The sequence below is a fragment of the Phaethon aethereus genome (genome assembly GCF_964289735.1).
Source record: "Phaethon aethereus genome assembly, chromosome: 18".
NCBI classification, from domain to species: Eukaryota; Metazoa; Chordata; class Aves; order Phaethontiformes; family Phaethontidae; genus Phaethon; species Phaethon aethereus.
The window spans coordinates 6511052-6536736 of record NC_138594.1 but is presented as its reverse complement, the minus strand read 5'-3'; the positions used below and the strand labels follow the sequence as shown (position 1 = coordinate 6536736).

Here is a 25685-nt window from a genome sequence, read left to right as displayed (position 1 = left end):
CAGATGCCCGAGTAGAGGATGAGCCGCTCTTGGTTTTGCTTTTGTGCCCTGCTGAGGTCAGAGATTGCTTCCAGGCACCAGCTTCCTAGTCTAAATCTAAATCTAGGCTAAATCTACTAAAAGAGGGCAGATTTAGACTAGACATAAGGAAGAAATTTTTCAAAATGAGGGTGGTGAACCACTGGCCCAGGTTGCCCAGAGAGGTGGTTGATGCCCCATCCCTGGGAACATCCTAGGTCAGGTTGGACGGGGCTCTGAGCACCCTGATCGAGTTGGAGATGTCCCTGCCCGTTGCAGGGGGTTGGACTCGATGGCCTTTAACCGTCCCTTCCAACCCAAAGATTCTATGGTCCTATGATTCTCTGGGCGGGCAGGGGCTCTGCAGGAGCTGCCCTGATCGTCTCTGGGACCATTTCCATCTCTTGGCTCTCCGCAACGTAGCGATCCATGTGTTTCAGGAGGAAGAGGATGGATGTGCTGCCACGGATGTGTGCCGGGCTGCTGCTCCTGTCCCTGCTCTGTGCCACCAGCCTCTGCCAAAGGAGCAAAAGTGAGTGCAGCCGTGGTAGGTCTGTCTGGGGTCTTCCCTTGGTGTTGCCCCTTGGGGACTGTGCGCACCCCTCCTGGGCTCCAGAAACACCAGTCCTCATGCAGATGAGACCTGTTGTGTGCCTTTCCTCCTGTTTTTCATCTCCCCAAGCATTTGCGGCCCCTCTTCTGCTACCTGTCGTGGTTTAACCCCAGCCAGCAATAAGCACCACGCAGCTGCTTGTTCAGTGCCTCCCGGTGGGATGGGGGAGAGAATCGGAAGAATAAAAGTGAGAAGACTCATGGGTTGAGATAAAGACAGTTTAATAGATAAAGCACGAGCTGCCCACGTAAGCAAAGCAAAACAAGGAATTCATTCACCGCTGCCCATGGGCAGGCAGGGGTTCAGCCATCTCCAGCAGAGCAGGGCTCCATCACGCGCAACGGCTGCTTGGGAAGACAGACGCCATGATTCCAAACGTCCCCCTCTTCCTTCTTCTTCCCCCAGCTTTATCTGCTGAGCATGACGCCATGTGGTACGGGGTATCCCTTGGGTCAGTTGGGGTCAGCTGTCCCAGCTGTGTCCCCTCCCAGCTTCTTGTGCACCCCCAGCCTCCTCGCTGGTGGGGTGAGGAGCAGAAAAGGCCTTGACCCTGTATAAACGCTGCTCAGCAATAACAAAAACATCCCTGAATTATCAATGCTGTTTTCAGCACAAATCCAAAACATAGCCCCGTACTAGCTTCTAGGAAGAAAATGAACTCTATCCCAGCCAAAACCAGCACACTACCCCACTGCTCTTTTGTAGCCAGCTTCCACTAACCACCCAGGCAAAACCTCCACCGACTCCCCCAGGAATGGGATCAGCCTTTCTCATGCCCTCCCACGGCTCACTTGGTTTTCTCCGTTCCTGATGCCCCGATCTTTCCCGGTAGATAACCTCTGCGTGCTGTCCCGGGCGAAGAGCTGCACCGAGTGCATCCGAGTGGATAAGGACTGCTCCTTCTGCACTGACGAGGTGAGACCTTGCAGGGGAGCCCGGGGCTCCGCTTCCCACCCGGCTGACAGAGGGATCCCACCACCCCCGATGAAAGCTGCGAGAGAGTCTTATCCCAGACAAGCCAGTAGCTCACTGGTGGTTGCATTTCCCTGGCGCTGGGGGATACTGGCTCTCCCGTGCGAGCCTCGTCCCCATCTCCCTGCCCTGCTCCTGCTCCCAAAGGCTCCCTCGTGGTCTCAGCAGAGGACCCTGACAAGTGCCTTTCCCCTGCTGCTTTCTGTGGTTGTGATGTTGTTCTTGGCCCTCGGCAGAGCTTTGAAGAGCCTCGTTGCGACTTGCGGGAGAACTTGCTGCGCTACGGCTGCGGGGAGGCCAGCATCGTGTACACCCGGGGCGAGATGCAGACCCAGCAGGTGGGTGCTGGGGAAACAGCCCTTGCTCAGCTTCTTCTGAGGGGCCCCACCATTCCCAGTGTCCTTCCTCCTCTAGAGTCTTCAGCAGGAAAAATACAGCGTCCAGACCTCTGTTTATGTAGGATCTACTCAAAAACAATGCTCTGCCTTTGCTAGCTGATGAACCTGTTGGCAACCAGCCCTAATCGCTTAGGGCTGGGGGGGCTTTTTAGGCAAAACAGATGTAAGCAAAATGCCAAGGTCTGGAGGAGGCACCCAGCTGGGCACGCGTGGACACGGGGGAGACTGTCTCAGTCCCCAGATGTTCATGAGGGAAAGGAGCGTGATCATCCCTGCCTTTCTACTTCCCACACATCTCCCTGCTCCTTGCCTCCTTGTCATTGCATCTGTGCAGGAGGTGGAGTCCGTCCCAGGAGATGGTGTCCGTCCCCTTCACATCACTCTCTTTTCACAGAATTTCAGTATCAACACGTCCCTGCAGAGGACCCAGGTGTCCCCCCAGGTCATGTTCATGCGGCTGCGAGCTGGGGAGGAAATGAGCTTCAACATGGATGTCTTCCAGCCCTTGGAGAGCCCTGTGGATCTCTACATCCTCATGGACTTCTCCTACTCTATGTCTGATGATCTGGACAACCTCAAAAGCATGGGCCAAAACCTAGGTGAGACCAGAGCTGGGAGAAGAGGGGAGCCAGCTCACTCTTGCCTGCGGCTGTGCCAGCACTCTCTCTCTGCCAGCACCAGAGAAAGGGATGCCACTGGCAAAGGGCTGAGAGGTCTCTGTTTTAATTAGAGTTTCTTATTATTGCTGTTTTGTGCAGCTTTGGGGTGGGATGTCTCTCTTGGCCCTGCAGGGATCGTCGTGTGTGGTCTTTCCTTGCACCCCAGCGATCAGTGCGGTGGCTTTAGCATCTTGAACCCATAGGTGTGGTGTGTGCTATTGCAGAAGCTCCAGTCTTGGAAAGGGTATACCAAAGGTGGTATAGATTTCTACCCCAAAAAAGACAAGGTCCAAGCCCAAAGAACTTAAAAGCTGACAGTTTGGGAGTCTTATGTAAGACCTTTCCAGCAGAGAAGATGCCCAGGAAAGGACTTCTTTCCCTGGAGCAGCAACCTCAAGACATCTCTTTATTCACGCGTTGTCTCCTCCCTCCCTTCCTCTCCTCCCAGCGGAGTTCCTGCAAGCCCTGACCTCCAATTACACCATCGGATTTGGCAAGTTTGTGGACAAAGTGTCATCCCCCCAGACAGACATGAGACCTGAGAAGTGAGTGAGGCCAATGGGTCCCCAGGACGGGAGCCGAGGTGGGGGGGCAGGTGCCTTCTGTTCTTCTGTGGCTTTCCTGATCTTCACTGTCTGCAGTGAAAGAGCCTCCATCTCTCTCTTCTCCCTTCATTGCGAACGTCTCCCCTGGCCTCCCCACGCTGTGCTCAGGGCTTGCTGCGGCACCGTGCCAATGCCAGCAGCGTCCTCCTCTGCTTTCAGACCTTCCCCACTCTGCCACAACAGATTCCGTGTCTTGTCTTCTCCTCCATCTCTGTCCTCATCCCTTCTACCTGTCAGTGCTGATGGCTTGCCAGCTCAACTTCATGTCTTCCCTTGAGGGACTCCCCAGCTCCCAGGTGCTCTCCCCACCCTTCTTCCTTGCACCCAGGCAAACCTTTGCTCCTGCCCCCCACAAAAACCCTGCTCTCCCTTTCTCCCCTAGGCTGCGTGAGCCCTGGAACAACGCCGACTCTCCCTTCTCCTTCAAGAACGTCATCCGCCTGACCAGCAACATCAACTACTTCAGCCAGGAGCTCAGGAAAGAGCGCATCTCCGGCAACCTGGATGCACCTGAGGGCGGCTTTGATGCCATCCTGCAGACAGCTGTTTGCAAGGTGCTGGTGGCCAGGGATGCAGGAGCTGTGTGGGCAGGGCTCTGTTTTTAATGAGTGGATCTTCTTGGTACTGGGTGATGAGCAAAAGAGCGGCATGCTGGCCAGCTGACGGGGCAGCCAGGGAGTCCAGGTTATACGTTCAGTTGCAGTTGATTCTTGCCCTCCCAGTTGCAAGCTCCCAGTGATGAGTTGTTTTGCGTTCCCAATTTTTCCTAAGTCTTAGACCATCTGTGTGTGTATCTCTGGTGTTTGATCCCAGCATGGGAGCTGCTTGCTGGGCACCCTGCATGTGCTCTTTGCTCTGTCCCACTTGGTGCCAGCGATGGTGAAACCCTGCTCCCTGGAAAACACCTGCTCTGGCTTGGCCGTTTGGCTGAGGGATAGGCAGAGCTCCAAACAAGTCCAGAAAAGTGTGGGCTTGCCCCTGTACGTACGTGTGCCTGGCACCGAGCTGCTGGGAGACATCCTGTGCATTGGGGGTGCAAATGGGGGAAGCAGAGACCTGCCGGCTTGGATTCCCAGGCCCATGTAGCTGGTTGCATTTGCTGCCAAGTGGAGGTGGTGCCTTGTCCCTTAGGTTTTCCAACTCCTGCCAGTGCTGGCCTGCCATCGGCTGCAAGTGCTGTGCAGTGGTTTCGGGGGCACGGAGATTAAGGTTCCTTCTCCCCGCCCCGGCTGTAGGATAAGATCGGCTGGAGGAAGGACAGTACTCACCTGCTCGTGTTCTCCACTGAATCTGCCTTTCACTATGAAGCTGACGGCACCAACGTCCTGGCAGGGATCCTGGCAAGAAACGATGAGCAGTGTCACCTAGACACCAATGGCACCTACGTGTATGACACCAAGCAGGACTATCCTTCGGTGCCCACCCTGGTGCGCCTGTTGGGACAACACAACATCATCCCCATCTTTGCTGTCACTAACCATTCCTACAGCTACTATGAGGTGAGGAGACCATGGTAGTGGTGCCATGTGGGCTTACCTTTGCTCCAGGACCACTGCTCCTCTGCCTGCAGCTCGGCTGCAAGGAGAAATTGTTCTCCCGCCTCTTGTCCCCAAGTGCTAAACCAACACCTTGGTACTTTGGGAGGGTGCCACAGTGTGTTGGGGGGAGTGCTCGGGGTTGTGGGGGGTCTCAGGGTGTATTATTTGGTGCATGAATCTGGGCTCCTAGATCCTCTTGCCGTGTTGGTGTCTGTTTCTTGTAAAGCAGTGGGGACACAGAGCTGAAGAGTAATTTAGGTTGGAAGGGACCTTTGGAGGTCTCTGGTCCAAGCCCTGCTCAAAGCAGAGCCCACTTCAGTGCTAGAGGAGGTTTCTCAAGGACTTGGCTCAGGGGGCTCCTGTCTCTCTGCAGAAGCTGCACAAGTATTTTCCCATCTCTGAGATCGGGGTGCTCCAGGAGGACTCTTCCAACATCGTGGAGCTGCTCCGCACAGCCTTTGAGGTAACTGCTCTCTGGGGCTTCACTTTCGCTCTGAGGGAAGGCAGAGAGTGGGCACCTCCTGCCCAGGAGAGCAGGCAGCATGCAGCCCTTCTGGGGCAGGCCATGGGGTGGTTGCAGGTGTACTGCTGAAAATCAATGTTGTGGTTAACTTCTGCCACCCAGCGCATCCGCTCCAAGATGGACATCCGGGCTGACTTCGTCCCTAAAGCCATGAAAACAGAGTTCACCTCCTTGATGTATGAAAAGACAGAATCTGGTTCCTTCCACATCACCCGTGGGGAAGTGGTAAGTCCTTGGATGGCCCCGGAGGGAAGGCATGCGTGAGGGGCTGAGCCCTCCGCTGCGTCCCTCCTTCCTCACGCAGGGTCGGTCCGGCCGAGCTGTGGCCCAGCAGAGCTGGCTCACCTCTGTGGTGTGTGCCTTCCTTCCAGGGCAAGTTCAACATGCGCTTGAAGGCGCTTGAGCACGTTGGTGGGCAGCATGTCTGCAGCCTCCCTGAGAAAGACCGGCACGGAGTTATCCATGTGAAACCCACATCCCTGAGTGACAGCCTCAAAGTCACGGCCTCTGTCGTCTGTGACGTGTGTCCTTGTGAACAGGTACGTGGGGGTGCGTGTTGCAGAGAGACGTCCTCCTCCTGGCCAGTCTGGGCTGGGAACGTGTTGGCCGGCATGTGTGGGTCCTGCTTGACCCCTCGCTGTTGCTCAGCAGAGGCTCAGCCTGGCCAAGGAGACCTTCATCACTGCCTGTACCAAGCTGAGCATGTTGTCTATGGCACAGCTCGGTCTTGCGGGCAAAACTTTGCCCCTAGATTTTCCTTTCCGATTCTTGAAATGGTCTCGGGGGCAGTTGAGCCATTTGGCAACAGCTCTGCTCTCTCCTCTTACAGCAACAAGAGTTTAGCTCGCCCAAGTGCAGCTTCCATGGGGACTTCGTTTGCGGGCAGTGCATCTGCCACCCGGGCTGGTAAGGACTTTGTCCAGCTCTGTACCCCTCCCAGGGTTCCTGCTGGGTCTGGGGACCCACAGTGACACATGCTCGTGCCCTGGGCATCCTGTCCAGGACCCCGCTGTCCTGCGCTCTACTCCTGCCTCTCTCAGCACCGTCTCCTCCCCACCAGGCGAGGGGACATGTGTGACTGCTCCCCGGCCTCATCCCCCAACAATGAAGCCTGCATCCGCCCCGGGGACGCGGAGCTGTGCTCGGGCCGGGGCGAGTGCCTGTGCGGGAAGTGCCAGTGCTACTCCGAGGACCTGACGCAGCGCTTCGATGGGGCGTTCTGCCAGTACGATGTCCTGCAGTGCCCACGCACCTCCGGCTTCCTCTGCAACGGTGAGAGCCCCGCTGCCGCCCGCGCCCCCGCCATGGTGGGATGCGCTGATGGCGTGGGCAGGGTGTCCCTGGGCTGGTGGCACCGGCGCGGGGGGCTGAGCAACTGCAACGGGCTACGGGGACTCCACTCGTGCAAACAGGCAGGGAGGACGCCGTGGAGTCGTCGCCGGCCCTTTGCGCCCCGAGGGAAGCGGGGCAGCCGGCGGGACAGGGCCTAGGGCGGCAGCGCTGGTCCCTGCGTAACGCCTCCCCTTGTGCCGCAGATCGCGGTCGCTGCTCCAAGGGTGCGTGCGTGTGCGAGAGCGGCTGGGAGGGTCCGGGCTGCGAATGTCCCACGAGCAACGACACCTGCATCGACAGCCGAGGGGTAAGTCCTGCCCTGCACGCTCGAGGGACGACCGCGCCAGGCAGGGCCGGGGCAAATTGCCCCGATGTCCGAAGCTCAGGGCCGCCGGGAGCCGGCACCTTGCTGACTCCCAGCGCCGCTGCGTGTCCGCGATGGCTCTCGGATGCCGACTGTCACCTCTTCCCTCCCAGGGCATTTGCAATAACCACGGGAGGTGTGAATGCGGCAGATGTATCTGTGACAAGGCTTCGCTGTACACCAGCTCCACCTGCGAAATCAGCTACTCCCTGGTGAGTCTCAGCCCGGGGTCCCGCGGGGCTCATCGTTTCTCCTTCCCGCGCAGAGCCTCCGGGGAAAGCAAGCAAGGCAGAGGTGAAGGCACATCTTGGTCAGGAGCAAAATCCTGAGCAGCGGTTAGTCTTGCCTGTCCTGCCGTCGGTGGCCAGGAAGGGTCTGGTACGGGAGCTGCTTTGCAGCCATGGCCTTGCTTTGCCCTCCAGTTCACCAGCAGCAACTGTTGAACGTCCACCTGTGTTTATCCGCACGCTGGCGAAGGGCAGAGGTTTGAGGCTCCGCTCCTGGCTTGTTCTGATTTGCCTTGAGACTGGAAAAAGCCATTTCGTGGCCTGGTGCCTCAGTTTCCCCATTGACAAGCGTGGGCTAATCCCATGGCGTGTGGAGAGAAAACTGGCTTGTTCATTTTTTTGGGAATGAACCTGAACCTAAACCCCCCAGAGAATATCTAATCACTGCCCAAATGCAGGCTGTTGCTATCAGAGATTTTGGAGCCAGCTTTGTTAGCTGCTTGCTCTCTGTTATTCCTCCTTCTGACCTTGCCCTGGCGCCGGGGTGAGGACACCGCGTTGCCCCTCCACCTCTGCCTTCGGGAGGCCATGTCCTCCCTCGCTGCCCATGGGCTGCCTCCTGACCGCCCCACCGTGCCTCTCTGCCCAGGGCTTCCAGGCTGTGTGCGAAAGCATCCGGGACTGCGTCCGCTGCCAGGCCTGGGGAACGGGCAACATGAAAGGGAACTGCAGCACGTGCCACCTCCAGGTCCAGATGGTGGAAGAGCTGGAGAAAGGTACCGGGGGAAGCAGAGCTGGGTGCAGACACATGTGGCGTGTCTCCCGTGGGCCCTGCGTCATGTGTGTGTGCATGTGGGGCTGCTCTCCGAGCTTTTCCTGGTCCCGATGATTTTGCAGCCATGTCCCCTCTCTCTGCAGAAGAGGCCAGTGAGCACTGCTCATTCCAGGATGAGGAGGACGACTGCACGTACCACTACACCCTGGAGGGAGACCCCACCGTGCTCCCCAACACCACCGTACACGTGCAGAAGAAAAAAGGTGAGCGGGGACCCGGCAGGAGGGGATGTCCTCCTGGGGTCTGGCTCAGCAGCGACCTGCTCCACAGCACCTCTGACCCGCCTTGGTCCCTCTGCTGTGCCCCTGGGCAGGGTCAGCTGCCCGCAGTCTCTCCTTGCCCCCCGTCCTGCGTGACAGGGGTGGGTGACACTCGCTGTTGCGTGAACTGTAAGGAGCGGAGTGTCACACCCTCAGAGAGCAGCATCTTTAGAGAGCGGTGCCTTTGCGCTGCCGGCATGGGCAGGGACTGGTGCGAGGGATCCTTGGGATGGCCGGATGTGAGCGGGGAGGTGGGATAGCTCTCCCTCAGCGGCACGTTTTGTTGTGAGCACCGAGAAAGAAGCTCCCAAGCTTAGCTGGGCTGCCCCATCCCTCAGAGAGCTGTGGTCCAGCGTTTCCCCTCTGCCCCTGCCTCCCCACGCCGCCCTGCACACCCCGCGCAGGCGGCCGGTGCCCGGCAGCGACGTTGCTGTCGCTTGCAGAGTGCCCGCCGGGGACCTTCCTCTGGCTCATCCCGCTGCTCATCTTCCTCATCCTGCTCCTGGGGCTGCTGCTGCTGCTCTGCTGGAAGTTCTGCGCCTGCTGCAAGGTGAGTGCCTCGGATGGCTGCCCCAGCCCGGGGAGAGGACCAGGCGAAGGCCAAAACCATGACAAATTTCCAGAATCCACCCAGCCTCCAGCATGGGCAGGTTGGCAGGGGCTGGGTCCCAGCTGGTACCCAGCACCTCTGTGGTTGCTGACACGAGTTGCTGTGGGATTTGGGGATTTCCCCCACTGAAGGGGATGTCTGGCCAAAATCAGCTTCCGGAGCCCCATCCACCCATTGCCCACCCACCCCCGCTGGTGTGAATCCTCCCAGCTGGAGACATGGGGGGTTTTTTGCCCTTGGCCACAAAGTGATTGTGTCTTTTGGCTGTTTCTTTTTTAGGCTTGCTTGGCCCTGCTTCCCTGCTGCGCACGAGGTACCGGCCCTTTGAACTGGGAGGGGGGATGTGTGGGGTTCACTGCCTTCCTGGGTCGCGGGGCATGCTAGCGTAGGTGTCCCTCCTCCTCCTCTCTGGCCTGGGGAGGTGGATCAGGGGAAAAGCTCCTAGCAGGCAGCCTGAGCCATGGAGCCCTTGAGCTGCCGCTCCGCTGCTCCTCCCTGCCCCACACCCTGGTGCGTCCTGCTGGGAGCCCCGCTGCCGGCTCTCCCCAGCCGGTGTCCCTTGTAATGCCTAGCTGGTGTGACGTGCTCTTACCACTCATGGACGCCCCTCGCCCTCTCCACCCTGCTCCATTCCTGACACCCTTGGCCTGGTAGAAGCCCTAAAAATTCTCCAGGACAAAGTCCCCAGTGTTGGGAAGTTGATGGCTGGTATTGTCACAGTCTGCCCAGACTCTGACCCTGCCCCTGATCTGCAGGTCGCACCGTTGGCTTCAAGGAGGACCACTACATGCTTCGCCACAGCCTCATGTCCTCCGACCACCTGGATACCCCTATGGTCCGCAGTGGATCCCTCAAGGGTCGGGACACCGTCCGCTGGAAGATCAACAACAACGTTCACAAGCAGGGCTTCACTTCCCTCGCTGCCGTCAACCCCAAAGATCTCAGTGAGTGCCACACCTGAGGAACAGGGTGTAGAGGAGATGCTGCAAGTGCTGTTAAGGGCCTGAACCCTTGGTGGTGGGCCCCAGCTCTGGCAACCATGGTGTTACCTCCAAGCCCACTGCAAGGGGGGTTGTTCCTTTATCGGGGGAAGCTGAGCAGCACGTTCCTGTGTCCAGCCCTGTGGCAGGACGAGTGGTAGCCTTGGAGACCTCCTGACAGCCTGGCCGTATGGCACATGTACCCTGCATGTGTCTTAGTTTCACTAGCTCAGTGACCCAGCCTTGAGTTTGCTTCCTCATCAGTCCAGAGCCAAAACTGGACACCGTTTCCTTCGCTAGATCTGGCAGAGAGCTTCCCAGTTAGCCCCCCCAGTTCTCAGAGGGTTTTTTCTGCTGGTGCTATGGGATTTGGGTGCTAGCGATCTAGGATTTGGACACCGAGCATCCCGTGTGTCCATACTTCCAGCTTTTGTCTGGGTTATTTGTCTGACCAAGAAGGAAGGAGTTTGACTTGGGAATTTCTCATTCCAGTTCCCTATGGGCTGTCTCTGAGGCTGACCCGGCTTTTCACGCAGAACTTGGTGAAGCCGGACACGCGGGAGTGCGAGCAGCTGCGCAAGGAAGTGGAGGAGAATGTACGAGACCGGGCATGAGGGGGGCTTGGGGTGGGACTGGGGGACAGCCCCGCTGAGGGGGTGTCTGCAGCACCGGGGAAGGGAGAACGCCCCTTCCCTGCAAACCCAGACCGCTCTTGAAAGGAAGAAGAAATTCTTCCTCTTCCTGAAAGAAAGCACACGCTTTAAGATCATGATTGTGAGAATTATCAAAGCATCACATTGATGAGATTTGAGGGTTGCTTCGGGGCACGTGGTCTGAAGCTCCTCTTAGGCTTCAGTTCAAAGCCTCTTGCCACATCCTGAGGAGAAACCATGTGGTGGTCGCTGCCTGGCGTGGCAGGGCAAGGTGGGAGGACCTGGGGGTGGCTCTCGTCTTCGCTGAACACTTCCCTGCTCAGCAAGGGATGTGCTGTGAAAGTCCCTCTTGCTCCTTGCAGCTGAACGACGTTTTTAAACATATCCCCGGCTGCCACAAGCTCCAGCAAACCAAGTTCAGGTGAGTCACTGGGGGAGAGACCTCCTGCCGGGCAGGGTTCCCCCAGGGCCCCGCTGGTGAGGGAGCGGATCGGAGGGCTGGGGTGTGAAATCTGGGATGCTGGGAGGGTGCGCGGTCTGTGAGCCAGCCCTGGCACAAGCACGAGCCTGGTGCGGGGCTTCACCCGCCCCAGGCTGCGGAGCAGAGCCCACCCAGCTGTATCTGTCTTTGGACCCGAGACTCCTACAGACAGGGACAAATCCTGGTCGCACGGTGCTCCATGGGAAAATTCCCATTAACTTCAAAAGCTTCAGCCCTGTGCAAAGTTACGAGCGCCTGGCGCAGGACAGAGGAGTCTGGGGATGCTGGCGCTGAACAGGGAGTGTTATCCCCTCCCCGCAGCTCTGACTAGGTGTGATCTTCCCCGTGGGCACGTTCCTCGCTGCATTGGGCAACCCAGGGCTGGAGGGAGCAGCCAGGCAGGAGGGAACATGTGGTGGGGCCACAGGCTCTGCAGGGTGGGTTGGCACCCGCAGGGCAGCTGCGGCGGCTCAGACCTGCACAGGGCTGTGATTCACGCAGAACTTTGTCTCCCCAAATGCATTAGTCACTCTGAGTTGTCGTTTTGGTTTTTTTTTTTTTCCCCCACAGGTTACAGCCCAATTCTGGGAAAAGGTAAGAGGAACTTGCAGCCCTCTCTTGTGCTGCTTCTCCCTCTTTGTACACACACATGTGGGGTGACCGAATGCCCCACGCACTCACTAGCCCCTCCAGCTGCTATGTGAGATGAACAGCCCTGGCCTCAGCTCTTACCTAGCTTTCTCTTCCCACTGGTCGCAGGCAGGACCACACCATTGTGGACACCGTGCTCACCGCCCCTCGCTCAGCCAAGCCAGAGATCATCAAAGTGATGGAAAAGCATGTTTCCCACGAGGCTTTCAATGACCTGAAGGTTTCACCAGGTTATTACACTGTGACCTCAGACCAAGGTAAGGAGCAGAGCCCAGTGTTGCCTCCTGGCAGGGCCGGGGTGGGGGGGGAGGGCATTTCCCACCTCTCACCATCACCCCTTCCCCTAGATGCTCATGGGATGGTGGAGTTCCAAGAGGCCGTGGAGCTGGTTGATGTCCGTGTCCCACTCTTCATCAGGGAGGATGATGATGATGAGAAGCAGCTGCAGGTAGAAGCCATTGATGTCCCCACCGGCATTGCAGAGATCGGACGCAGGCTTGTCAACATCACCATCATCAAAGAACAAGGTGAAGGGCTGCAACTGTGGCATGAGATGAAGGGTGTTTGTGTGTCCCATGTCCAGATGGGCTCAGGTGGTTTCTAAGGAGAGTGCAGCCTGCCTGTCTGAGCAACCCCAGATCACAGGCCAGAGACTTGCCTCGTGACTTTCTTCTTAAGCCACCTGGGTCTAAACTAGAGCAGCTTTTAGAGCATCCAAGGGAGGGTCATCATCCCTGGCGAGAGAGGCTCCAACATTTGACCACCAGAGGTTTGGATACTACCAATTCCATGGCAGACCCAGAGATGAACGTACTCCTCTGATACTCCAGTTCATAGGTTGCTGGAGTAAAGTAAAATCTCTTTGCTGTTACGCTGTGCTTGGGGCAGGTGAATGTCCCCAACGGTTTGCCTTTGCTTCCCATCTGTTTTTTTTGAGCAGGGAGCAAGAGTCAGGGTTGGTGAAGTCTCCAGCTCATGCAGGAATACTTCATACACAGTTCACACCCATGGGTGATAGCAGCTCTGTTCAGGGAGGATACCTGTGTGTTCGTAATGTGATTCTTCATGTATTTACATATTCTGTCTCTCCTGCCCCTTCCAGCCAGCAGCCTCATCACCTTCCTGCAGCCAACCTATTCCCATAGCCGCTTTGATAAGCTGGCCAAGATCCCTGTCCTCAGGGAGATCATAGACAACGGGAAATCCCAAGTCACCTACAGGACCCGGGATCTCACCGCCAAGAACGGCAGGGTAAGGATGATGCTCCTGGCCTTGGCAGGCAGGAACAAGCGGGCACAGAGGGCTGGGAAGGGTCCAACCCCAGGGCTGCGGAAGAGCAGTTGATCAAGGCTCAAAGGGGGATGCAGCTGGGAGAGGGGAGATCCAAGGCTTGAGGTTAGCACAAGGGCAGACGTTCCCCTCCATCCCCAATTCCTGCCCTTGCTCCCTGTGCCTTGGGGACCTGAGAGGCTGCCTGTACTCGAGACAGAGGATACTGGCTGCCCCCTGAGCTGTGGGCACTGGGAGGAAGCGGGGATTCACTGGGAAACAAGGGGATGCTCTCTGGGAGCCTTCTCATGGATGCTGTGGGCAATAACCACGCACCTCTTCCCCTCTCCCCTCCGCCCAGGACTACATCTTCACAGAGGGTGACCTGGTCTTCCAGCCTGGGGAGACCCGAAAGGAGGTGCAGGTCCCCTTGCTGGAACTGACCGAAATAGATACCCTCCTACACAACTGCCAGCTCAAGCAGTTTGCCATTGACCTCCTCCACCCCAAATACGGCGCCAAGATCGGCCGATACCCCCAGACCACAGTGACCATCGCCGACCCAGGTAGGGGCTGGCAGCCAGGCGGTGGGGAGTGGCAGGAGGGGTGGGGTGTGGGACCCCTACACCGGACCAGCCCACCCCGAGGAGATGTACAGAGCTCCAGCCCTGCTCCTCACCCAAAAAGCCGCAAAGAGGAGGTTCTTCCAGCTCCGACTGGTAGACTTGGGCCTCCCTCTAGAGGCGTTAGTAGGTATAGGCAATGGATGGGAAGAAGACGGATAATCTACCTCGCAAAAGGAAATAGTGGATTCTTCATTCCTTTTCCTTGGTGATTTGACTAAATAGCTGTAAAAATAGGGGAGAGGAGGGACATGCCATGAGCTGTGCTCGGGGGTTCTTGTGGTTAGACAAGCAAAACTGTAAGGGTTGTCATCAAGTGAGTCGATAACGTAATGGTATTTATCACAGTGCTGTAGGTCATGAATACTGGGGGTACAAGAAAGTCCCTTGTCACTGGACCAAGCAGAACCACTTCAGGGGCAGGCACTGGGGCTGGAGGAGCTCCAGAGAGCTCTCAGTTGGATTGATGGGTTTTCAGGAGAGGCAACTGGGCAACTCAAGAAGGCTCTGCCCATCTCTGTCTTCTCTCATGGCTGCACAGGGCAAGTGATCAAGATGTTGAAGCATTATTAAATACATTCAGACAGAGTAAAGATTTTCAGAGACAAGAAGGTGATCTCTTCATTTCTTCCTACCTGGGCAGCCTGGGAGAAGCAGCAAGAGGTGCAAGACTCAGGGGTTCTAAGCCCAACTCTCATGCCAGCTTGCGGTGTGGCTTTGGGGGATGTCATCACCAAGTGCCTCAGTTTCCCTTCCCTACGATGGGGATCTAGCCTTCAGAAATGCTTTGAGAGGATTACTCTGGATGGCTGGGCAGTGCTGGGGAGAGGCACACTTCCTTCTTTTCCTTTCCCATGCGGGACTAGCACTGATGTGACCATTCTTCTTCATGTCTGCAGAGGTGGTGGATGGTGTCCCCTCGATGACTGGCCTGAGCCAGGTCTCCCAGTCCCCCAAAGGCCGTCTGAGTGCACCGCTTAATCCCAATGCCCATGCTCTGAGCTCCAGGGAAATCCGCTTCAGCTGGTTTCCTCCACCGGGAAAACCTCTGGGGTACAAGGTAAGGGGTGAATGGATCCCAGGGAAGTGTGTGGGTCCCATCCTGCAGATGTTTCACACACACAGTCACATGTGATGAATGGATGGCGAGAAGATGCCCAAAGGAGGGTGCAAGCTCACCCCTTCTGATCCCCTCCATCCTTGAGGGACCATCGGTGGGTGGATGTGGGATTTGCAGGAAAGATTTCTGGTGGGTTCATCTCTCTTTCCATCACTTACCATGAAACATCCAAACTGTCCTGGCTTCATTTTGAAGGAATGGCACAAACACCCCAGCTTTCCCAGAACTGATCTAATAAGAGATGGGGTAAGGATCTGAGGGAGTCATGGCTTGCTCTTGCTTTGCCAGGTGAAATACTGGATCCAAGGGGACCCCGAGTCAGAAGCCCATCTCATCGACGTCAAAGCACCATCAGCAGAGTTGAGTAACCTCTACCCCTTCTGTGACTACGAGATGCAAGTCTGTGCCTACAACTCCATGGGTGAAGGGGCTTACTCTGACATTGTCCAGTGCCGCACACTTGAGGATGGTGAGCAGCTCTGTACCTTGCTTCTCACTACGTGGGAGCAAGCTGGTGCCTGTGCACCTGGCATGGGGTCAGGGCTCCAGCCCTGAGCCTCTGATGGTCTTGGGGATGAGCACTGAATGGCTCCCAGCTGTAACCCAGGGAGCTCTGGGCATCTGCGTGTTCTGGCTCCTGACTTGTGGTAACCTGGACCCTTTGCTCTTGTCTTTCCAGTCCCCAGCGAGCCCGGCCGCTTGGCTTTCAACGTTGTGTCTTCAACCGTGACGCAGCTGAGCTGGGCTGAGCCTGCAGAAACCAACGGGGAGATCACGGCTTACGAAGTCAGTTATGGACTCGTCAACGAGGACAACGGTAAGAGCTCGTTTTCTGACCGGTGCAGTTGTGACAGCTCAGCCAGGCTGAGGGACTGGAGTATGCTTTCTGCAGGCTGGGGCAGTCCCAAGCAGCAGCAGAACCAAAACAGCTCCAGGCATGTTTCTTGTGAAAAATGGGATCTGGAGGGGTCACTTCTTGATGGAAGGAATACAGAAAAATCACCACTCAGGATTTAATCTGCAAAGCCTGGAGTGTTTTCAGTTCTCATTCACTTCCATTGTGTTTTGTGTTGTTTTTCATTTAAAAACTTAGTTCATAGTTCTAGACCTAGGGCTTGGGTACCAGGAAGATGCTATTTGGTGACACACTGGCAACAGGAGATCTCTGCTGCAGGTTGACTTCAGTGCTCAGTTTGGGAATTTCCCTGAGACAATGTCATGCCTGTCACGAGCAGCCCAAATAGCTGCTGCACCTTGTCCCAGAGCCAGGCTGTGTCCTGGCACCAAACCTCAGTGAGCCTGTTGGCCAAGGGTGGGGTGCTGGGGGCTCCTCTGTGTCTTGTGACACCGTGGGTGATATATGTACCCGTGTTTGCAGTACCCATTGGCCCAATGAAGAAGGTGCTGGTTGAAGACCCGAAGAAGCGCATGGTGCTGATAGAAAACCTGCGGGAGTCCCAGCCCTATCGCTACATGGTGAAGGCCAGAAACGGTGCTGGCTGGGGACCTGAGAGAGAAGCCACCATCAACCTTGCTACACAGCCCAAGCGCCCAATGTCCAGTGAGTTGCTGCCCTGCCTGGGTGGGGAGCAGAGGAGGCAGGAGCGGTGCTGGGGACTGCTCCCCACCACCCCAGCTGCTTCTCCACATCCTGCTCGCTCTGCTGCAGCAGTCACCCCAGTGAATGCTGAAGGCCAGCCTGAGCACGGTGGAGCCCTGTGCAGTTTTGAGCTGCATGTCTAATGGCACTTTCCACCTCTCCTCCAGTCCCCATCATCCCTGACGTCCCCATCATTGATGCAGAGGGAGGTGAGGACTACGACAGCTACCTGATGTACAGCGCAGACGTGCTTCGCTCTCCGGCTGGCAGCAAGCGTCCCAGTGTCTCTGATGATTCAGGTACATTGCTCCAAGTTTTACAAAGGTCATTTTTAACCTTCATTTTCCTTAACAGCTTTCAGCAATGAGCTTCACTGCTCCTTTCCTCCTCATGGAGATGGAGAGATCCAAGTCACGGAGCTGCTGGAGATCAGCCTTCCTAAAGCACAGTAGCTGCATCCGTGGGAACACTTGACTAGTCACAGTGTAAATAAGACCAGTGCCTCCTTGTCTTAGCATGAGGCAGAGAGAGATGTGAGGTGGGAGAAGAGCTTTTCATGGCCCTCGCTGCTCAACTTCCCTCCTTGTTGTCATTTGGCTGGACGATGAGTTACTGTCAGCCAACAAGCGCTGGCAAAGCACAGACCTCCGAGTCCCTCACACGCTCGGGGTCTCAGCCAAGCCAACAGGAGGGAAGTCACCAAGTGCTGGGGAGGTACTGGTCAATGAATTGCATCCCAGCGGGTCCTGGAGGCCTCTGATCTCTGCCTCCATCACTTCACTCTCTGAATGGGGCTGGCTCACTCGTCTTGTACTGAGACAACAAGGGGAAGATGAGCCATAAGTGAAATGATGAGGCTTGTCAGTAGGATCTGGAGGGTCTTTCCCGGGGGCAGTTCTCCAGGCCCTGGGATCCAGGAGCGAGTCCCTGGTCCTTTAAGAGAGCAAGGTAATGGGAACACCAACAGTCCGACCATCCTGTGTGCACATCAAGGAGTGAGGAAACCTCTCCTGAGCAGAGGACAATTGTCGCAGACTCTTCATGACAGGGACAGACGTGTGGTGGGACTTCAACTCTTGCTTTCTGTTGTGATGGACACAGGGCTGGAAAACAGCCCTAGGGCTGAGGAACCCCACACATGTCATGTTCTCGCCACCTTCCATTTACCAGTCACACGACGGTTGCACCGCCTGAACTCATCAGCCAACACTTGGCGAGACGGGCTGTGAACAGGTGTCACTCCCACTGACACGTGCCCCTTCCCGTCCCCAGCAAGCAGCACAAAAGCAGTGGGTAGCCCACTCTGTCTCCTGCAGATCATGCCAACACCAGTGCTTACGTTGTCCCAAAAGGCTCCAGGTGGAAATATGTGCAGTTACTGGGAGAAGACTTGGATCTTCGCCGCATCACCTGGAGGCTCCCACCTGAAACCATTCCCCGCCTCTCTGGCAGCAGCCGCTTCTCCTCGGACACTGAGGGTCTCCTCCACGAGGAGGACAGTGACGTGGGTACGGGCAGCCTGAGGAGGAGCGGGACCCCCCGGCCCCAAGCAGGTGAAGAATGGCTTCGTTATGGCACTGAGTGTCCTGTCTCATCCTGCTCTGAGCCGAGGGGCCTGCGGCTGGAGTCTGCCCCAGTACGTGTCCCCTTCCTCCCCTCATGTGCCCATCCTCATGTTGGCGTGATGCACTGTTCACGTGCTGTAGTCTGCTTCAAAACCTTGTCCTGGTGTGTCTGCTCACAAGAGTGTCAAGGTAACCCCCATCTCGGCATGGACTTGGGAGCCTGCTAGCAAGTTGCTTCTACAAAAGGCTGGACCTTCAAGGCAGGAGCAAACTCAGATGATACCTGCTAAGTGCCACCTCCAAGGGCAGCTCCTCACCTTAATTAAGCGCCCTGAGCTTCTGGGGCAGGTCTGCTGGACTGTTAAACAGAAATCACTCTGTCATAGGTAGCTGATCTCTCCTGGCCTGCTGGGAAGGGATGGGGGTTTGTCAAGGACCAGAAGAGCGGAGCAGAGTTTGCTTTTCAGATCCAGCTGAGACGGGATCCAGACTGAGATTTGGAGAAACCGCCTCCATAAAGGGCCGTTTTTCTTCTGCCTTCTTTTTTTAATCTGAATTTATAAACCTGCACTTGCGTCAAAGGAGAGATGTGAGAGAACATGGCGAGAACCACAAGGCAGTGCCCCAGCGAGGCCGAGGTCTGGAGTTACCTTGGGTACCATGGGTGTCTCTGGTGCTGGGTGTAGACAAAGTCTCTGTTTACCTGTTTCCGCATCATTGTGTTGGGTGGTTGTGGCTTGTTCTAGACGTAGCACTCCAGAATGACCTTCCAGAGTGGCTGAAGCTGGGATGCAACCAAGGCAAGGCACACCATGATGCCTCCTGCTTCCTCCCCATAGAAACTGGAGAAGGAGCCCTGTCCACAGCCGTGTTTCTCACAGTGTGCCCTCTTTTACAGACCACTTGCCAAATGGCCGGGTGGACTTCTCCTTCCCTGGCAGTGGCAGCGGCACACTGACGAGGACAACGAACACCAGCTATCACCAGCTGACCTCACACATGCAGCAGGAGCACAGGGTGATGGGGAGTTCCTCACTGACCAGAGACTACTCCACAATGCTGATGGGGCACGGTGAGTACCGAGGTGATGGGACCTGTCCTTACTTTCTACCCCTATGACCCTCTTCCAATCCATGCCCTGCAGGTCCTGTTGGGGTGAGGACTGTGTTCATGGCTAAGGGGGCCTAAGAGCCAGAGATCTGAAAGGTTGTGTCCTCACCACTGATGTGCAGGCACTTTGCTAAAGTTACCCTGCTCCCAGACCAGTTTGGAAAGGGTTCCTACCCCTCACGTGCAGAGCGCTCGGGAAAGGGAGCTACTTCCTTATCCTCACACCATGAAGCACTCCAGGAAGAGCATGTGTCTTTTCTTCTTACTCTACGTAGCAGCATGGTTACCTTTCAGCTCCATGCGTGTACATCAGCTGGTGCTGACAGAAGTTTGTTAAAAGGCTCTTCAAATCTGAGCCTTAAAAAGCCATCTCTGTGCAGGGGAGAGCCCCTGGGCTGAACCCACTCTGAAGTCTCCAATGGTGTTTTTCTCTCTTTCTCTTTCTCTTGCACTGGTTCTGTAGATTACCTGGGGAGACTCCTCCCTCCCATCCATGAAGATGCTGGGAGGACAATCCCACGGCCCCGGGATGTGGGTTTCAGGAGCAGGGCAAAGGTGAAGGGTTACTACCCCAGCACTGGCTTTCGGGACTCTATAATCATGACCGATGGGTCCGCGGGGATTTGCAAGTACATAGGTACAGCTTTGTCCAGTGTCTCCTCCCAGCCACACATCCCATAACAGCCAAGCCACCAGCCGTCCATGAGCTGTTGCCATCCACTGCTCCCCTCAAACCCTCTCTCCATGGCTTGCTGTGTGCCGCATTGATCTTCCTCCTGACCCAGGCTGTGCCTCCACCATACCACCTTTCCATCTGCAGGTGACTTCATCTGTGTTTCAACTCACCTGGGCTGAGTAATACTCACCACCACTGCCACCATGCTCTAACGAGCAGATCAGCTCACTCTCCCCCATCTTCTTCATTCCTAACAAGCTGCTTGTTCTCAGTCTTACCCCACAGGCCTTTGGAGGACTCTTGGGGAGAACGTGTGCTCCATACGAGATACCCCTCTGCAAGCTCCTTGGACAAAGCCCATGTCAATAGGGGGGTTCCTCACTCACTCACTCACTCCCTGAGTGTCACCTGGGAGGCTGCTGTGCTCACCATGGGCCTTGAGTCCCAGTGGGCTGAGTTGGGGTGGAGCCAGAGCACCCAGCCCTGGTCCCAGCTGTCCCCATCCCCTTGAACAGTCCCTGGAGGTGTTGGCCTGCTTTAGCCTATAGGCTAGGGCCAGTCTTAACAGAGCTACATCTGGAGATGTGTGTGAATCTTCTGGAAGACTGGACCAGGTGTTTCGGGATAAGGGAGGAAGGCCACTCACTGCACCTGGGCCCCTGCTCTGGTGTCTCTACCACAGGGGCATGAAGCTTATCTTGACTTGTCCCACCAAAGGTTGGCACGCCAAGGCCATGGGATGTCAGTGTAGGTGTACAGAGCCAGCCAGTCCTGCCTCATGATGGGCCGGCCAGCTTGCAGAGATGACATCTCGCCACATTCTCCCTGGACCATCAGGATCATCCCACGCTTGCGTGTGCCATTCCCTCCTCCCCCTTAGCCCCCAAACCCCAACCTCCACTCTGACGTTCCTTTTTTGTCTCAGACTCCAGGCTGCCACTGGGTGTCCCTGACACCCCCACACGCCTGGTGTTCTCCGCCCTGGGACCTACCTCCCTGAAGGTGAGCTGGCAGGAGCCGCACTGCGAGAAGGAGGTGCAGGGCTACAGCGTGCAGTACCAGCTCCTCAATGGAGGTCAGTAAACAGGTGCCTGGTGCCCACCAGGCAGTTGGTGGTGGGAGTTTCTGGTGGTAGAGAGTATAGTCTGGGTCTTCTCCTGAGCAACTGGCTCTGGATGACACCGCGTGAGCAGTGTGTGTTGGACCACATGACCTCCAGAGGTCCCTTCCAACCCAAACCATTCTGTGATTCAGGAGCTGGTCCCAACTGTGCTCTTTGTGTAGCCTTGAGGAAATGTCTCAGCTACCCCACAGCTCTCGTTCCCCATTTCTGCTGGGGGACAATTCCTGGGGTTGCTTGTGGAGTCACTCCTCCTCCAAAAAACCTTGGACTCATTCTCCATCAGCCCAAATAACTTAGCTAAAAGTTTCTTCATCACATTGGACTTGGAGGAAGGACTGTAATTAAAATCTCTTATTTTTACATGAAACTTGGGGCAGTGTTAGTGAAAATGTAATTCTCTTTGGGTGTAAATCCTTGAGTTTTCAAGAAGCTGTTTGTCCCAAGCCTTTTTTGGAAAAACATCTTATCCTGCACTACCAGTTGTTGGTGGCAAGGTGTGATGGAGGTGTCTGGGGTTGGGGCTTCTGGATGACTCTTCCAGGCAGTTCATTTAAGGTAGCGTTCAGGTGAAAGCCACAACTCTGTCTTTGTGCCTGCAACATGGTGCTGACACCCCCCTTCCCTGTGCGTCCCAGGAGAGGTGCACCGCCTCACCATTCCCAACCCCAGCCAGAACTCAGTGGTGGTGGAGGACCTGCTGCCCAACCACTCCTACATCTTCAAGGTGAAGGCGCAGAGTGAGGAAGGTTGGGGCCCAGAGAGAGAAGGAGTCATCACCATAGAGTCCCAGGTGGACCCACAGAGCCCACTCAGCCCTGTACCAGGTGAGGTGGATGGGGACGGGGGAAGGGTGGCATTGATGTCTCTGCTGCTGTCTACAGTGGTGGCCTTTCTGTTTTTTTCACTCCTTACTACACCCTGAGCTCTCTGTTCTTTCCTTTCATTTTGAAATAGGACCTTCCCCATGCACTTACCCTCCACTATCTGTCTAGACAGCTGAGGCCTTCCAGCTCATTACATAAATGCTGCATGCAGACCCCTCTTTGCCACCTTCTGTGATACTGACCTCTCACTCGTGCCTCTGCAGGTTCACCCTTCACGCTGAGCACACCCAGTGCCCCTGGACCACTGGTTTTCACTGCCCTCAGCCCTGACTCCCTGCAGCTCAGCTGGGAGAGACCCCGCAAGCCCAATGGGTCCATCTTGGGCTACATGGTCACCTGTGAGATGCTGCATGGTGGAGGTATGGTATCAGGCCGTGGAAGCCCAGTTCCCTCTGCAGAGAACAAGAAACCTCCAGCAAAGGCAGCAACTTGCTGCATTTTTGCTGGGACCAGCAACAAAGCTGTCCACTTCCATCAGTGCAGACAAAGTGGAGACATGAGGCTGACTCCAGAGCTGGGAGCTGCTGGACTCTGACGCTTTGTGTCATTGCATGGCCTGGTGTAACAGATGTGGTGGGAAGAGGAAGGACCTGTAGCTTATTACAGCCCAAAGCCAGTGGAAGTTGTTTGTTGAGGATCAGCACTGTGCTAAAACGGGGTTGTCTTAACCCTGAGTAGAACTGGGTGATGTGATCATAGTCTGTGGAGGGCATAGAGCTTAGGGAAAGCCAAGATACCAGCCAGAGTTGGGGGGAGTGTGTTTGGAGGGACTGTCACTCCTGTCTGTCTTCACTGCTGGTATGTCTGTGTGGATTAGGGGAGCCCAGGAATATCTATGTTGAAGGAGACAATCCAGAAACTACCCTGACTGTGCCCCACCTGAGTGAGAATGTCCCATACAAGTTCAAAGTGCAAGCCAAGACAACCCAAGGCTTTGGCCCAGAGAGAGAAGGAATCATCACCATCGAATCTCAGGATGGAGGTACAGTACCACGTTTTTGTGGAGGTAGAAAAATAACAAAGGTCTCAGAGCAGGGAACACAACTCCTGAAGTCCCTTTCCAGCTCTGGTGGTGACCCCATTTCCCAGGAGAGATTTGGAGACATTGTCTTTAATTAAAACAATGCTGTGCCTTGTGAGCACTGTCCCAATCCTGATGCACTGAATAAGGGAGGATCTTGAGAACCTGCCAGTGTTTAATTTATTATGAAACGTCTGTCTTATGTCTGGTTGTACACAAACCTGGAGGCAGCTTCTTATACTGCACAGGTCCTCTGTCCTCCCAGTTCCTCCTAAACCTGGCTCTGATGTCGGCAAGACAAACCTCCCGAGCTGACTGTCGGTGCTCACTGTGCAGGGTCGAGGGGTGGGAAGCTCCTTGTCGTTTTATGGCTGACTCGTCCCTTTTCCTTCTCCCCAGGCACTTTCTCCCAGTTTGGAGGACAGCAGTACATGAGAGAAGAAGTGTACAACTTCCCCACCGACTACACCACCAAAACCAGCATCAGCCATTCCTCCCTGGATCCCCAATTCACAGGTAGGGGCTCACTGTCTGCTTTGAAACCCTCGGAAAGCAAAGGCTAACTCTGCTTGTCCAAAGGTCTGAGGGTGATTTTACCTCAAGTGTCAAAGGCAGGGAGGGAGGGTCCATCAGCTGAGGTGGATAAAGAGGACCTACACTGTGTCCCTGCTTTGCTCCAAAGGCAGTTGCGGTCATTTCCCCGTGTGCTGCCCAGTCACAGAGGGAATGCTGAATTTTCAAAGTCCACCGAGACTATCGCTAGGGAGCAAATCATAGCTCTTCCTGCAAGGTTAGATCTCTTCAGAGCCGAAAAAGAGAGAAGTGTGATGACTGCCTTTAATTACACCAGTGTAGTTGTCCCATGTTGTCCCCCTTGAGCTCAAGGACTCACAGGTTCACCTCGCAACGTAGAGAGTTTGGGAGCTGTTAGGAAATCCGTCTTATTGACTAACACAGCAAAGCACTGAATTACTTGATCCAGAGAAGTTTTCCATCAGTGCAAGTGGTATTTAAGGAGAAAGAAACCTCTGCCAGGAATCGCCAGGTAGAGCAGATCCCAATTCCCATGACCCCACACTTCATGCAGTGTCCTGACCATCGAGCCTCTCGTTGCAGACGGCATGCTGATGACGACCCAGCGAATGGAGAGTGCCAGCAGCACCCTCACCAAACAGGTCACCAAAGAGTTCGTGAGCCGGACCGTGATGTCCAGCGGAACCCTCACCAAGCAGATGGAGAGGCAGTTCTACGAGGCCTGAGCCAGGGCAGGCTGCCTGCCAGCGGGACGCTGCCGTTCAGCTGGCGGGACTTTGTGGAACGATCCAAGGGCGCTTCGTCCAGACGCTGCGGCAGTGCCTGGGCAGCTCCTCCTGTGGGCAGAGACCCTCCATGGCACTTCAAGCTCTGGACCTCTCCTTTGGAGCCCAGTGCACTCAACCCTCTGGCACGGTTGGGTCATCAGGTGTGTGCTCATCCTTCAGGGCTCGTTCACCCTGTCCTGCTCTGCAAGAGACTCAGTTCTGCGGAGTCCACAGGGACATCTTCCATGAACAATCACCACTCACTCCAATACCATTCTTCAGTGGCCATCCCTCCAAATACACTTACAGAAATTGGCGTGTCTGGATGGCTCCAGCCTCTCCAGACAAATGGAACAGAATTATTTATGCTCAGGTCCTCACTTTTGAGAGGATCCCAGCTGGCAACATCCTGATTTATAGAGGGTCACCATTTCCATCTTTGCTCCAGGCTCTCCAGCAACTTGACTGCCCACTGGAGATGGTTATATTGTTCTGTTTTGGGGGTTTTTTTATACGAGAGCTGCAAGGTAGGGGTTCGGGGTGACCTATGCTTTCTTACTGCACCTATTTGTGTCTGTTCTTCGCTGCTAACATTTGGTACCACGATAGCAAAGTATAGCCTTTCATTTGTATAGCGTTACTCCTGAGGGCCTCTGATGCTTTTTTTTGCATACAATATTGTACAGTTTTCGCAGTATATATATAAATATATATAAAATGTATTTTATTATTTTATAAAAATTGGAGGTGGATGAGATCTATACTGAATGTGGAGGCTACACTGGGACTGTAGCTGCTGAGAAACATGAATAACTGGAAGAAATTAGTTAAGGGCTTGATGCAAAGGCCACTAAACCCTGTGGAAAGCCTGTTGATGAGCCGGCAGGCTCTGCCTTGGGCCTTTTATCCTCCAGCAGAAGGCTGCAAGCGGCCAGACCCACTGGCCGCACAGCATCCGGCAGCCGAGCGCTCTCCAGCCGCAGCAGACACGCGCAGGAGGGCTGGGAGCTGCCTGCAGGCGCGGGATGGGGATGGCCCAGCGGTGCCTGGCAGTGGGAACGGTGCCTTGGATTTCTTACATGGCTGATGCGGGGAGCATGAGATTTTTGGGCAGAAGATGTTGGGTATCTTTTAAACACCCTTTTGCCCCAACAGCAATGTCCGTAAAGGGACCTGTGACCCCTGTGATGGGGACAAGGGAAGAGCAAGCCTGGGAACAGCGGGCACTCTCATCATCCTGAGCCAGGCTCTGAGCCTCCTTCAGCCCTCGGCTTTAGCTGTCCTCGCAGGGTGCTGGGTGCAGGGCTGAGCCGAGACCCTGCTGGGCTTCCTCTCCTGGCTCTGGGCACGCCGCTGGGTGTCTTGCTGCTTCCTGCCAGCGAGAACAATTGGGCTCCGAGTCTTGCTGAACAGCGCGTTTCCCTGGCATGCTTCAGCCGCGCAGGAGCAGGCGCGGAGCCTGCCCGAAGCAGCAGCTGCCACTGCTCTGGCTTGGAGCTTCTAGCCAAAACAGCAGCTGCCCAAGTTCATCTGACGCTGGACCTTAGCCTTTTTGTTCTTTTTTTTTTTGTTTTTGGACTCAGAAGATGACTTTCTAGCACTGACACCACCGAGAGCTCCTTCTCTCCAGGCTGTTCATTTGGGTGCGAGGGGTTGTGCGTGTTTGAGACAAAG

The 25685-nt window shown here is 55.7% G+C and overlaps 1 protein-coding gene across 1 annotated transcript; it reads left to right on the top strand.

Annotated features, from left to right (window-relative positions):
• Positions 1-447: 447 nt before the first annotated feature.
• ITGB4 (integrin subunit beta 4) lies at positions 448-24111 on the top strand (the record flags this gene model as incomplete). The annotated part of the gene is made up of 40 exons (XM_082008179.1): positions 448-550; positions 1464-1546; positions 1840-1941; positions 2396-2600; positions 3109-3205; positions 3648-3819; positions 4501-4764; positions 5177-5266; positions 5429-5551; positions 5698-5865; positions 6156-6232; positions 6387-6598; positions 6862-6965; positions 7136-7234; positions 7899-8025; positions 8168-8287; positions 8788-8894; positions 9234-9267; positions 9710-9898; positions 10427-10530; positions 10950-11008; positions 11639-11662; positions 11828-11976; positions 12067-12246; positions 12822-12970; positions 13350-13554; positions 14511-14671; positions 15020-15200; positions 15411-15548; positions 16110-16292; positions 16499-16630; positions 17684-17884; positions 18795-18968; positions 19470-19643; positions 20608-20757; positions 21441-21629; positions 21893-22048; positions 22507-22671; positions 23110-23226; positions 23827-24111. 40 exons carry the CDS (start codon positions 448-450, stop codon positions 23967-23969), a joined length of 5610 nt encoding a protein of 1869 aa, XP_081864305.1. The 3' UTR covers positions 23970-24111.
• Between the last annotated feature and the right edge of the window lie 1574 nt (positions 24112-25685).